At 33.7% G+C, this 14,604-nt stretch overlaps 2 protein-coding genes across 10 annotated transcripts; one reads left to right on the forward strand and one right to left on the reverse strand.

The window, feature by feature from the left end:
• Positions 1-999: 999 nt before the first annotated feature.
• Positions 1,000-12,104, forward strand: LOC108824044 (4-substituted benzoates-glutamate ligase GH3.12). Of its 2 annotated transcripts, XM_018597490.2 has the most exons (4): positions 1,293-1,330; positions 1,407-1,508; positions 2,011-2,077; positions 10,595-12,104. In XM_018597490.2, exon 4 carries the CDS (start codon positions 10,626-10,628, stop codon positions 11,946-11,948), a length of 1,323 nt encoding a protein of 440 aa, XP_018452992.2. In that variant the 5' UTR covers positions 1,293-1,330; positions 1,407-1,508; positions 2,011-2,077; positions 10,595-10,625; the 3' UTR covers positions 11,949-12,104. The 2 variants fall into 2 exon arrangements, with proteins under 2 accessions (XP_018452911.2, XP_018452992.2); XM_018597409.2 differs by lacking the exon at positions 2,011-2,077 and having other exon boundaries at positions 1,000-1,330.
• Positions 6,389-7,663, reverse strand: LOC108824188 (uncharacterized). Of its 8 annotated transcripts, none has more exons than XR_008935106.1 (5): positions 7,393-7,663; positions 7,111-7,174; positions 6,864-7,008; positions 6,708-6,723; positions 6,389-6,640 (listed from the first exon to the last, which is right to left on the reverse strand). XR_008935106.1 is itself a non-coding variant. In XM_056987825.1 (4 exons), the coding sequence occupies exons 2-4, from the start codon at positions 7,162-7,164 to the stop codon at positions 6,545-6,547; spliced, it is 408 nt and encodes a 135-aa protein (XP_056843805.1). In that variant the 5' UTR covers positions 7,165-7,174; positions 7,393-7,663; the 3' UTR covers positions 6,389-6,544. The 8 variants fall into 8 exon arrangements, 1 of the variants encoding a protein (XP_056843805.1); XR_008935110.1 differs by having other exon boundaries at positions 6,708-6,766; XR_008935109.1 differs by having other exon boundaries at positions 6,817-7,008.
• Positions 12,105-14,604: the final 2,500 nt, after the last annotated feature.

Below are 14,604 nucleotides of genomic sequence, written 5' to 3' on the forward strand. Positions count from 1 at the left end.
ATTTTTTACACAAAGTCAAACATTAAATAAAAATAATATATTTTCATTTATACTAATTTTTAATACATATAAATTATTGAACGACTCAACATATTACTAAATAAATATGAAATTCTCAAATAATATTACAAATATAGTAACCAACTATTACAATTAACTATCATTATTATATTTATTTATGTAACTTTGAACTGATCAACACTTTAGTTCATTTTTACTATTTGATTCTCAAAATAACATATATTAAATTATACATAATCTTACAAAATATATATACAGATATAAGACAAAAATCAAATTACATGAAAATAACAAAATTTTAATATGTATAACAAAAATATCTTAGTTGAATCGAAAAATTCAATCTTAACTAATATATCAAAATAATAATCAAACAGTCGTGATATTATATATCCAAAATTATACGTCTAATTAAAATAACATAATTTTATTTAAAATAAACCATATATATTGATTACAATATAAAATATCAGAATAATTAAAATTTAAAAACAATATCTTAATAAATTATTATATTGTAAATAAATTATTATAATGCATTTACTTTATAAATATTTATATCCGTGCATGAGCACGGAAAAATCACCTAGTATTTTTTTAAAAAACCTTTTTTCATATATTACTATTTTATTTATTTTTAACTTTTTATTTTAAAAATATAATATAACTTGACAATATTTTTTCTAAAAGATATGATTGTGAAATAACTGATTTTTATTGGTTGATAGGGGATGAACCCAAGAATAAGTTTTTAATTAATGACAAATAGTTACTGAAGAAATAGTATGTTTATCATGTGATGTGGTAGAAGAACGAACCACGTCCTTATCTGACAAACGTAGATGTCTTAAGCCAGCCTGGCTACCTCATCAATGTCGTAATTTATCCACAGCCACATGTGATGCGGGGCTCCAAGTCAGCTGTCCATCAAGCAGCCTTACATCAATAACGTCCCCCAAAAAAACACACGAAGCCTTACATATAAAGCCAAACCATTCCATTTAAGCTAGAGATAACCAAATATGAGTATAATCTCTGATTTCAACGACGACGAAAAAGGAATGGTCCTTGAGGGCCTGACCTTGAATGTGAAACAAATACAAGATGATTTGTTGAAAGAGATACTAACACTTAACTCAGGAACAGAGTATCTTCAAAACTTCCTTCATGGAAGCTCTGCTAAAGAGATCTTTAAGAAGAAGTTACCAATAGTCACCTATAAAGATGTGAAACCTTTTTTTGATCGTGTCGCCAATGGAGATTCATCAGATATAATATCGGCCCTACCCCTTACAAATTTCTTCATGAGGTAAAATAAGAGCTAGCTGGTCCTAGAGTTCCTTGCTTTTTTTGTGTTAGTAATTGCTTTGAAACTGCTATTGTAGTTCGGGAACTTCTGGAGGCGCAAACAAATTACTACCATCGAATAACAAGTTTTTGGATGGCTATGCATTCATTAATGATCTGCTCGTGCACGTTATAAGCAAGTAAGTGCATAGCATTTTACTGTATATATATGTTGATACTAAAAGTCAGATTTATGAATGATGATAAGTCAATTTGGACATTTGAACGGGTTTCGGTCGGTTATTGATCCAATGAAAGTTTGTGAAAAATAACATTTTGTGAAACAGTATTACTAACTTTACGATGGCGGATAAGAACAAGAACTCAGCTCAATCTAGGGATTTTAATTGAAATCACTAAAAACCTACTATTTGAAAAAGATGAATTTAATCGAATCTCTTTCATGGTTTTTCGAAGAAGATGAATTGAATTAAATTTCTCTCAAAATATAAAGCAAAAGTTAGTTTATTAATTATGAAAAGTGTGCCTTACAAAAGCTATAAAATAGTTCTTTATATAGAACTCTTAAACCGTCATTAAAATCCTTAAGCTAATAGATAAAGGCAAAGCACAAAAGCCATAAGTAAAAAAGAAATTATAAAAAGGAAAATTGTCGTTAAACTCTAGAATGCTCCTGCACAGGTTCCTCGGGGTGAAGACGATTTGACCTCGAATCGAAAGTCTGATCCAGCGGGAAATAGCGTGAAAGGTACTTCACATTAAAAACGTCAGATGTAGTGATATCTGAAGGAAGGCGCAAGCGATATGCATTGTCGTTGATACGTTCGAGAACTTCCAAAAGGAACAATCTTCTTAGCTTTAAGTTTATTGTAGGCATGAGCAGGCATATGATATCTTGTCAAAACTGCCCACATTAGTCACCCACTTCAAGACGAGGCGTCGCCGGTGAGCATCGGTGGCAGCTTTGTATTTCATTACTGATGCTTCCAAGTTTATCTTTGTCATTGCATGGGTCTCAACAATCTGCTCCACAAATTTTTCTGCGCATCCATGAAGACAAACTCAGTCTGGTAATGTGGACAAGTCTGGTGGCGCACGAGGAACCATCCCATAAATAATCTGAAACAGAATGAAGTTAGAGTTGCGGTTAACGACATGGTTGTGGGCTAATTCAGCTTGAGGAAGCGTTGAATCCCACAACTTAATAGAAGTTCCCACTAGTCTGTGTAAAAAATGACCAAGAGACCGATTAGTAACCTCGGTTTGTCCATTGTTTTGTGGGTGATAAGCGGAACTCATGTCGAGACTTGTATCAAGGAGTTTCCACAAAGAACGCCAAAAGTGTCCCAGAAAACGAGAGTCACGATCGGAGACAATTGAAGTGGCAAGCCGTGGAGGTGGTAGATCTCGCGGAAAAACAATGTGATAACTTAAACTGCATTTGTCGTTCGTTTGCATGGAATGAAGTGAACCATTTTAGAAAAACGATCGACCACCACAAAGATAGAATCAAACCCTTCTGCGTACGCGGCAGTCCTATGACAAAATCCATACTGATATCTGTCCATGGCTGAGATGGTATAGGAAGAGGAAGATATAATCCCGCATTCGAAGATGTTCCTTTTGCCGTGTGACAAGTGATACAACGTTCAACAAAGTGCTGGACGTCGCGGCGTAAGTGATGGAAAAAAATACGCTGTAGAGACTAGGTGCAATGTTAGATCTCGGCGGATGTGACATTCCTTATGAAGTTCGAGGATAAGCTGCAGAAGGAGACTGTAGTCTGGAATGCAGAGTTTATTGTCTTGAAATAGGAAGCCATCGTGGAGAGAGTATGGTGAAGCGGATCCAGCTGTAATTGCTATCCATATCGGACCGAAAATGGGTCTGAAGGATAAAAGTCAGCGACAAACTAAAGCCCGGAACCGATGCATGGAGTATTGACAACAAAGAGAGGCGACTGCTGAGAGCATCTGCTACATGATTGCTATCCAGACGTATGTTTAATAACAAAACTTGAACTATTGCAGGTATGCAATCCAGGATGCATGGCGAGAAAACCTTGTATTGTGTGCTGAGATGTTTGAATGCGTCGTGGTCGGTGTAAAAAACAAATTCCTTGTGAAACAAGTAGTGTCGCCAATGTTTGATATCCTGAACTATCGCATAGAACTCAATGTCATATGTGCAGTAACGAAAGTGAGCGCCAAAGATCTCTTCACTAAAGAATGAAATGGGTCGGCTTTTTGACTGAGAACAGCTCCAATTCCTGTCTTTGATGCATCGCAGTGGAGTTCGAAGACTGTGGTGAAATTTGTAAATGCCAAGACCGAGGAAGTACTAAGCTTGTTCTTGACTTCGTTGAATTCTTTGGTTGCAGTCTGAGACCACGAGAGAAGGTGCCATCTCAAAGAGAGTCGGTAAGCGAAGCCATTATAGCACTGAACTGAGGGACGAAACGATGGTAAAAAGATGCTAAACTATGGAAGCTCCGTGCTTCAGAGACTGTGTGTGGTTATGGCCATGATTTTATGGCAGCGATTTTAGCCAGATCGACGGTAAGACCATCGGCAGAGACAATATATCCCAAAAAGTGAACCTGTTCTGAACTAAATGCACATTTCTTTAATGTTGCAAAGATTTTGTCATGGCGTAAGAAGAGGAGGACTTCCCGGAGATATGACATATGATCGTCCATGTTCAAGCTAAAGATGAGTATGTCATCAAAGTAGACGACTACGAATTTGCCGATGAATGGTCGTAGTGCCTGATTCATGACTCTCATAAATGTGCTGGGTGCATTTGATAATCCAAAAGGCATTACCATCCATTCAAAAAGGCCTTCGCGTTGTTTTGAAAGATGTTTTCAACTCATCTCCTTGGTGGATACGAACCGCTTTAAGTCAAGTTTAGAGAAAATGATGAGGGAATGATAAAATATCTAGGAATCACTGAAGACATCAGTAGCTCCAAGTGTAAGTTGTTCGCTTTTCTTAAAGATAAATTAATGCATCGAGTTAATGGATTGATGGGTAGATGGCTTTTGAAAGGAAGAAAGGAGATCTTAATTAAATATATAATGCTTGCTCTTCCAAATTATGTTATGTCTACATTCATGCTCCCTTTGGATATATGTGAAAATCTCGCCAGTGCCACTACACAATTTTGATGGAGTTTGAATCCGCCCAAAAGAGGAATCTATTGGGCTAAATGGGAAAAACTTTGTTTACCTAGAGAAGAAAGGGGGTTGAATTCTATTTAATCCATGAGTTTAACATGGCTCTGCTAGGAAAAAAGTTGTGGTGATTAGTTTAATATCCTGACTCACTAGTGGCCGAGTGTTGAAATGAAGGTATTATCTTATATGGCCATTGGGTGCAGGACATGTGGCAGTAACAAGGAATTTGAATCGACGTAATATCCATTGTGACAACTATTTCCCAAGATGTGAGGAACCTGAAGAATCGGTTACACATGCCATCTTTGAGTGTCCACCAGCAATACAAGTTTGGTCTCTTTCGGATACACCGTCAAGCCCTGATACTTTCCCATCATCGAGCATCTATACAAACATGGATTATCTTTTCTGGAGAAAGAACAGTATCATGGAACGTGAATTAGATAGGGATCTTTATCCCTGTATAATCTGGTATATTTGGAAGGCATGAAATGACAAACTCTTCCAAAGAATATACAGAGATCCATTGGAATTAGTTCGTTATGGAGAGAGTGAGTGCCAAGCTTGGTTCAACGCTAACGAGACAACCACACCAGGCCCACAAGAACATAGTATAGCAGAGACTCAAATCCTAAGCTTGGGCAATATTTGCATGGTGGACGGATCATGGACTTCCACATCTCAGTTTAGCGGTTGCAGATAGGCTTGGATGGACAGCTTAGGGAAAGTACAACTTATTGGGACAAAGAATTATAGACGGCGGGAGTCAGCCTTACATTCAGAAGTGGAAGCACTAAATTGGGTGTTGGAGAGCATGCTCCAGCATTCTACATGTCAGAGCTTTTGGACGGACTATAAGTATTTGATTGCGATAATAAAAGAGTCTCATGCCTGGCCAAGCTTTGCAACTGAATTGGAGAAGATAAAGACTGTTGATATTATTCCCAAACTTCAAAATCACTTATGTTCCTCGAGCACAAAATGGATTGTTGGACTCTTTAGCTAGGATTACAAAGTCTTTTCATAAAGATCTCTATTTCATTGGTTGTTATATTCCAGTCTGGTTACGCATGCCACCTCAAATTTGAGTAAGAGAATAGTCGTTTGATGTCAAAAAATGTATATACGTTTTTTGGCTAATTATTTAGAGATAACTAAGCGATCTCTTGCGTTTATGAACATATATAAACGTTTACAAAATACTAATTTATAATAACTGATACATATTTTTAAAAATTTAAGTTATTTTGTAATGTTATGTACGATAAGTAAATTAATATGTATTAGTATTATTATGTTCACATCTTAATTAGATATGTGATATCAAGTATAATATTTTGCATTAGTTCAAATATTTGTTTTTTTTTGTATGCTGGTGTCAACAAATAATAATTTTGCTAAACTCATTCAAATATTATCATTTACCATCAAACCTAATAAATCAACTATGATCATAATAATACCTCTTTTTTTATCATAATAATACCTCACTAGTGATATACTACCAACTATTAGGTTTCTCCAACCATAACACTATTTTAATTTCTTGCACACAGTTTTTATGTTTGTTTAGTGTTTTTTGGGTAATTTTATGTATTTTAAATAAATTTTATGTATTTAAATTTATTTTATATATTACATTAATTAATAACATTAAGTAAAATTTAGAAAATATATAAAAATTATGATAAATAAATTTAATATCATAGTTACATAAACGTGAATTTTATTTGTAATTTTGTAGAAGTAAATATAATAAATTAAAATACATAAAACAATAAAAGAAATTCAATAAAAAAAGTTTTCCCGTAGCTACAGTGGCACTTACACTATACTGATTATCCACAGAAACCCATTTGTGTTTCTTAAGGATTATTTAAGTATATAAATGTACTTTAGTAGACTTCAGAACTTTACTTAAGAAACTATTGGAATTTGTACCTCCAATGGAAGTTTCTTAATCAAGGATTCTTAAAACAAAAAAAATTCTAACCACAACCTAACTCAAACAAGCATATTCAAACCAGGCAAACAATCCTAAGTCCTAACAAAAGGGGGACAAGTAAACGTGGCTGTCCAGACTAAACCTACACCACCAATGCCAACTGTGAGAAGCTGTAGCTTATTCTTCAGCTGCAGAAAAACAGTCCCGAAGTCGACGAGGGCCAATGATGCCAATGATTCGCTAATGAGGAGGTACCTTGAAATATTGTTCCCTGGATTGAGCAGCCAACATGGAAACATTACATATATGATTTTCTGAGCAAGAACATAGCATATAAGAACAATGTAAGAAACTTTGAACTCACATGCGGAAGCAAATCAAAGCATATCAAAAAACTGATACAATATAAACCTGCTTTTGATTAAGAGGAAGCTTCCATTCAGTGTTGAGCTTCTTTAAGAGATAAGCAAAAGCTTGTCCTTTTTCACTTCTTGGAACTTCAATGAAAAAGCTAACCTCGTTTGATCTCTGATCACATTCTCTCTGCATCAAGTGACTGCAATTTGGTCGCTTAACATAAGAGTATATAACAAGTGGCTGCAATTATGTTAATTGGTGTTGATGTATAAAATATGAGTCGCTCCAAAAACCCACTTACAACGAACAAACGCAAGATACTCAGGTATGTTATGTTCGATCGAATCCTCATCATACCTCCGCTCCTGAAACAAAATCAATACCAAATGAACAAACTTTCATCATCACTGTAATCTCAGTACAACTAAAAATTCAGATTAAAAAAATAAAGAACAGAAAAGAAAAGAAAAGAAACGAATTGTGTGGTTCTAATAAAAGTCAAAACTTTTATCATCTCCTAGGTCTCGATCAAACAGAAACAAACGTGAACAAGGATCCTGAGGAAGGAGAGTGAAGAAGAAACCTGGTTTCTGGGGCTTTCCATCAATCCATTTTTTTTTTTTTGCTAAAATCCATCAATCCATTTGGAGAGGGAGAAGTGAACTTTTTAGCGATTGATTATGTTATGTACGTCATCCCCGCCGCTCTCCAGAACGGAACCGCCGCTCTCCAGAACGGAACCGCCGCGCTCTATGCCCTCTCCGATGTTGCTCTTTCTTTTTTATCGATCGAGACGATGAGATTGAGAAGAACATCGACAGAAGCAGAGATCACGACAGAAGCCGAGAACAGGAAGAAAGAAACAAATAAAGTTATGAAAGAAAGAAAAATTAAAAATCATAAAATTATTTCTACCTTTGCTCCCAAGCTGACACGTGCCTTCAGAAACCCCTTTGCAAACGGTTCAGAAAGTCGCCAATAAAGGATCGGTTACACCCAATTAATTTCTTTCTGATTTAATTAAATGAGCCATTATCACTAAAAACCATCAACAGAAACTGCGATAAGACTGCTCTTAGAGCATCTTTAATGGGATAAGTGGAGAGATATATCTTAAATGTGAAAAATTAATAAAATAAAGTAAAAAATGAAATTTAGTGTCATGTCACCCTAATAATCTCACCAAAACACTTCTTGTGGAAGACCTTGAGATACACATCTCTGATCACTATTTCAATTTTTTCCTTTTATTATATTGTTCTAAGATGTGTTGAAATATACCAATAAAGATGCTCTTAGTGTAACACCGTTGAAAAAGAGCAAAACACTATAATACTGCTGAGTATACAGTCATAATGGAGAAAAAAAGTCATATTTTGCACTATAACGGCGTTTTCTCATCTTTCTTGGAGATACCCTTAACAATAAATCTATCAATCAATAATCAATCTATTATCATTTAACCAATACATATATCACACTAATCTATACTATATAAAAGTTGAGGCTATAAACCATTGAGAACGTCCACGTAAGATTTTAAACAATCAATTAAAATATGAAAAATCAGCAACTAAATTTATTATTTTCTTAAAAAGTTAATATTTACAAAAAATTATTTATTTAAAACTAAATTAATAATATATATAACATAAACTAACCAAATAAATATTAACATTTAACAACTTATTTAAATAAATGGTAACTGTTATAGAAAAATGGAAAATCAAAGAAAAAAGTAATAGTAACAAAAAAAATTACATCTTTTCAGATATAATAAATCTAAAATTCATTTTATACCAAAATAAAATAGAAAATTAGTGCTAAAGTATTCAAAGTATAAAAATAAATTATTTTATTATTTTAAAATGTTAATATCTCCAAAAAAATAAAATAAAACGAAATTAATATTATATATAACTTAAAATATTTAAAATAAATATTAAAATTTGAAAACTTTCTTAAAATGTTATTTATTATAGTAAAATGGAAAATGAAAAGCATAATAGTAATATTAACAAAAAATTCTTCTTCTTATAATATGTTGAGGCTATAAGCCATTATAAATATTTCTTCTTATAATATGTTGAGGCTATAAGCCATTATAAATATGATTTGAAATCACCAATTATAATATGCTAAATAGTTATTTTAGTTTACAATTTTTAAAATGTCAAAATTTCCAAATACTAATTTTCCAAAATAAAATAGAGATCTATACAAATATGGTTACCAATAAAAAACAAATCCAATAAAACTCAATTTAGCATAATTATCTTCAAAAACATAAAATATATATTTTAAAATAAAAATTAAACATATAATAATCTAAATCACATTGAATTTTGAATTACATATAAATAACATAAATTAACGATTTTCTAATCTATATATATATATATATTATATATATATATATATATATAATTTTGTTTTGGGAAATTAACCTTTTAATAATAAAATACAAAACTTTTTAATTGAAGCTATAGGAAGTGAAAATTAGAAGTGAAAATTATACGACAAATCATAGGATTTAAAACCACCAATCATATTATGAGAAATCACATTTTAGTTTATTATTTCTAAAATTATCAATACTACCAGAAACCATTTATTTCAAAATAAAACTTTAATAGCACTACAATATTTTTGGACAAATTGTTTTTTTAGAAATTATAATAAAAATTTTCATTAATCTAATCAAATAGTTTTTTATTTGAAATAAACCTAATGATATTTATAATCTACAAGATTTTTTTAAAAAATAAGGTACAGAGTGATTTTTCATAAGTATTTAATGTAATTCATCAGTAAAAATTATAGGATCCATACGTATGAAACTTTATTAAAGTAATCAACAAAACATATACAATAAAAATAATTTAACACGAGTTTGTCAAAGAAAAATATTTGAAGAATTAATAAAATATATGAAAACATAAAAAATCTAAAGAGGTTCACTAAATAAATTAGTTGAAATTAATATTATTATTTTCAAATAATATTGGCATTAGAGTATAGTCACAGTGACAAGAAAATAAATAAATATAGAGTATATTCATTTTACATTCGTCAGTAAAAATTATATTATCTAAGAAATATTAATCAATAAAATAGAAACAATGAAATTGTGACAAAATTCTAAACAATAAAAAATACATGTGAGATAATAAAACATCATAGTCCCGAGATCAATAATACCCTAACTAGATTAAGTAGAAGATATATCTAATATTTATATATTAGATATGCATTTCAAATAAGTAAATAAGAATATTTTAAATATATATGCACACAATAAGTATACAAAGATAAATTCGAAATTGTGCATATGGATTAATTATTTATGTTATTCAAAAAATGATAGATACAAACTTATAATAAATTATTTATACTGGTATAGTATTAGTTAATACGCATTAAAGAATTTTTTTTTCTAATTATGATTAAGATAAATACTTTTACAAACACACATATATTTACATATACAAGGCAAATGATACCTAAATATATAAAAAAGATACCTAAATATTAATTGTTTAAAATGTATAATTATTATATGATTTCACAGAAAATGTAATTAAAACCATATACAAGTTATTTTGATATTATTATGAAACTAAAATATTTTTATTAAAATACACTCGCGCGTAGCGCAAATTGAAAATCTAGTATATACTAGTAATTATTATACTAGTTTGCTAGTCTCTCTCAAACATCTCTACCAAATCAGAAAATAAGTCCACGATTTAATATATTAAATCTGTTTTTATTATTATGTTTAGGCATGTGGAAGGTGTGGATAAAGGAAAAGGGATGGTATTTCACTTAACCGGTCACGAGACCAGAACCCCAGGTGGCTTACCCATTGAGCCCGGAACAAGTTGGTACTTGAAGAGTGACTATTTCAAGAATCGACCATCTAATTGGTTTTACTCTTATACAAGTCCTGATGAAATTATGTTAGGCAGTGACCTCAAGCAAAACCTTCATTGCCATTTGCTATGTGGTCTTGTCCAAAGAGACGAGGTCGTGAGAATTAGTTCCACATATGCTTCAGGTATGGTCCGAGTAATCAAAGTTCTCGAAGATTCTTGGAAGGAGCTGTGTTCAAATATCCGATCAGGTCATCTCAGCGAGTGGATCACCGACTCTGGTTGTCGAAATGCTGTTTCTATGGTTCTTGGAGGTCAGCCCCGTCCCAAATTATCAGACGAGATTGAAAATATATGCAGCCAGAAATCCTGGGAAGGTATAATGAAAAGATTATGGCCAAAAACCAAATACATTGAAGCTATTGTTACAGGTTCAATGGTACAATATATTCCTACGTTGGAACACTACTGCAGTGACCTGCCTCTTGTCTCAACAACTTATGCTTCGTCCGAGTCAATCATCGGTATTAATATCTACCCTTTGTGTGAGCCTGAAGACATCTCTTACACACTCATGCCCAACATATCTTACTTTGAGTTTATACCAGTAGAGGGAGACATTGTTGATGTTGTGGACTTGGCGGACGTCAAACTCGGCTCTTCTTATAAGTTACTGGTCACGAACTTGTGGGGTTTGTATAGAATGAGAATCGGAGATATTGTAAAGGTGACTGGATTCCACAACAAAGCACCTCAGTTTAGGTTTCTAGGAAGAGAGAACGCCTTGTTAAGCATTGACACGGACCGGACAAATGAAGAATACTTGTTCAAGGCGCTAAATCGAGCAAAGCTGGTTCTTAAGTCATCAGATCTTAGGCTTGTAGATTTCACCAGCTATGCTGATGTCTCCAGTAGTGCTCCGGGTCACTATGTGATATATTGGGAAGTAAATGTTATAAACGAAGACATGAAGAACCTCGAGTTCGATCAGAAGACATTCTTGGAATGTTGTTCAGTAATGGAGGATTCGTTTGACGATGAATACAGGTACTGTCGGTCTAACGAATTTGTTGGGCCTCTCGAGATAAGAGTAGTGAACGATGGGACGTTCGATTCTCTTATGAACTTGTCCATCTCAAAGGGTACTTCGGTTACGCAATACAAGACTCCAACATGCATCACTTCTGAAAAGGGCTTACAAGTATTGGAGAAAAATGTGGTTGCTAGATTCTTCAGTACACTAAGTGCATCTCATTTTGCTTAAGCCATGATATGGTCCCAAGAAACTGGGAAGAAATGCGTGTGTTTTATTTGTATTATCTTGTTTTTTTTTTCTTACTATTTTGACTATTTTACTTGTTGCTTCATTAATAACAGACGTGATTTGGTATGAAACTTAATGCTTTAAGAGTTTCTCGAATTATTATTTTAGTTCTCTCTCATTATCTTCGTTTTACTTACTTTTTTTTTGAATTTCATTTTCTAAAAATACAATATTCTATAGCTTAAAACGATCCTCACGTGTATGGAATTTCATTTGTATCTGATGAAACACGATTGGAGCTTGCGGCAGTAGTGGTTGATACCGTTACAAGAGGTGAAGATAGGCTATTTTGGGGGCAAACAAATAATGGGCAATTCACTGTAAAATCAGTCTATGATTTGATCACACAGGATGATGTACCAGGACCACACATGCATGGGGGAGCTTTTCAGAAGTATGTGGCATGTTCTGGCTCCTGAGAGAGTGAGAATATTTTTCTGGTTAGTAGGACACAGAGCAATCATGACAAACGCAGAGCGATTCAAAAGACATGTTAGTGGAACTGATGTGTGCCAGGTCTGCAAGGGAGAAATAGAGACGATTCTACACGTTCTTAGAGATTGTCCAGCAATGAGAGGAATATGGGAGCGACTTGTCCCAGTGGTGAAGAGATACTCTTTTTCTCAATGCCTTTACTTGAGTAGCTCTATGTGAATTTGAGGGAGAATGGAGACGGGAGAGGAATTCCGTGGTCTACAAGCTTCGCTGTAGCGGTGTGGTGGGGCTGGAAGTGGAGATGTGGGAATGTGTTTGGGGAGAATAAACTTTGGAGGGACAGAGTTGGCTTCTTACGGAACTTAGCTAAGGAAGTGATGGTAGCTAATAAGATTGAGAAAGGACGAGGGAACCCGAGAAATAGGACTGAAATCCTAGTGAAGTGGACCGCTCCTCCAGCAGGTTGGATGAAGATGAACACAGATGGGGCTTCACATGGAAACCCGGGACCAGCAGCCGTGGGAGGAGTAATGCGAAATGATGAAGGCGAGTGGTGTGGGGGTTTTGCTGTTACCATAGGACGATGTGGAGATTTGTTGGCTGAGCTATGGGGAGTGTACTATGGTCTTGTGGTCGCTTGGGAGAAGGAGATTAGGAGGCTGGAGATAGAAGTGGTTTCAAAGGAGGTGGTTAATTTTCTTACGACAGGGATTGGAGGTATGCATCCGTTGTCTTTCCTGGTACGGCTTTGCCATGGCTTTATTTCGAGGGACTAGTTAGCCCGTTTTGTTCACGTGTATAGGGAAGCTAACCGCTTAGCTGATGGGTTAGCTAACCTTGCTTTTTCTCTTGCTTTCATAGTTTTGAGACTATACCTGTTGAGGTTACTGATGTAATGCAAGAGGATGTTGTTGGACCTCCACGGCCATGACTAACTCATGTGTAGACTGAAGTTTTTAGTTTGAATAATAAATGGGAGCTTGCTCTTGTTTTTCTACCAAAAAAATGTGTAGGGAGAAAAAGCCTTTGATTAGATCTTCGAAACTTCGTAGGAACAAGTTTATTTTTTCTTGTTGAACAGAAGATAATATAATGTTTCAAAAATTAATTACAATATATATGTTTGTGTATATATTAATATATATATATATATATATATATATATATTATTTTTTTAAAAATACACTATATAGGGAGGAATTACACAAACTAACAAAGTTCAGTTGAGAATATTTAAGAACTAGCAATAAGAGTGTCTGTAGGGTATTGATACAACTTTTTTTTGTTATACATCCACAGCCACCATCTCATTCTCATATCATATATGATACTAGTTAAATTCACACTATTTTACATGTTTGCTAAGCGTCTATTTAAAAAACTAGGAAATAATTTAGAAGGATATATAGATAGATGAACATAATTAGATGATCATTTTAGCAAAAATAAAAAAAAGAAGATTGTAGTATTGGTATTCATCACCATGTTGGATAAGCTTCAAAGATAGCTTAGGAAACAAGTTATTCATAAAAGGAAGTTTGAATAACTAAAAAGGAAAAACTTGATTTAGATTTATGTTAAGTTTCTAGATCACTTTGTAATAGGTTAAGCTAAGACCCTATATATAGAGATCTATATTGTAAGATGATCTCAAGAAGTTAAGAGTTTAATAAAACGAAGAAACTGTTTTATTAACAAGCTTTGCACATTCACACAATCGATCCTTAGGCGACTTTATTTGGTATCAGAGCTTAGGTTTTTGTGTGATTGTGAAATCGAGAAGCTGTATCCATGGCTGATACAAAAGCTTTAACAGAGATAAAGCCACTAGGAAGAAGAGAAGACTTTCCGAGTGCTGTAATCTGTCCGATGCTCAATACGACGAACTACACTGTTTGGGCAAAGAGGATGAAGATTCTGTTAAAGGTTCATAAAGTTTGGGGTGCAGTAGACCCAGGCACTGACGATGAAGAAAGAAACGACCTCGCACCGGGACTTCTGTTCGGTTCAATACCTGAAGCGATGGTTTTACAAGCCGGAGAAGATGACTCCCCTAAAGTTATATGGGAAGCCATTAAAACCAGAAACCTTGGTGTTGAACGCGTTAAAGAAGCTCGTCTACTAACGCTGATGAATGAATTCGATCGATTAAGCATGGAAG

This window comes from Raphanus sativus, chromosome 1 (genome assembly GCF_000801105.2).
Source record: "Raphanus sativus cultivar WK10039 chromosome 1, ASM80110v3, whole genome shotgun sequence".
Taxonomy (NCBI): Eukaryota; Viridiplantae; Streptophyta; class Magnoliopsida; order Brassicales; family Brassicaceae; genus Raphanus; species Raphanus sativus.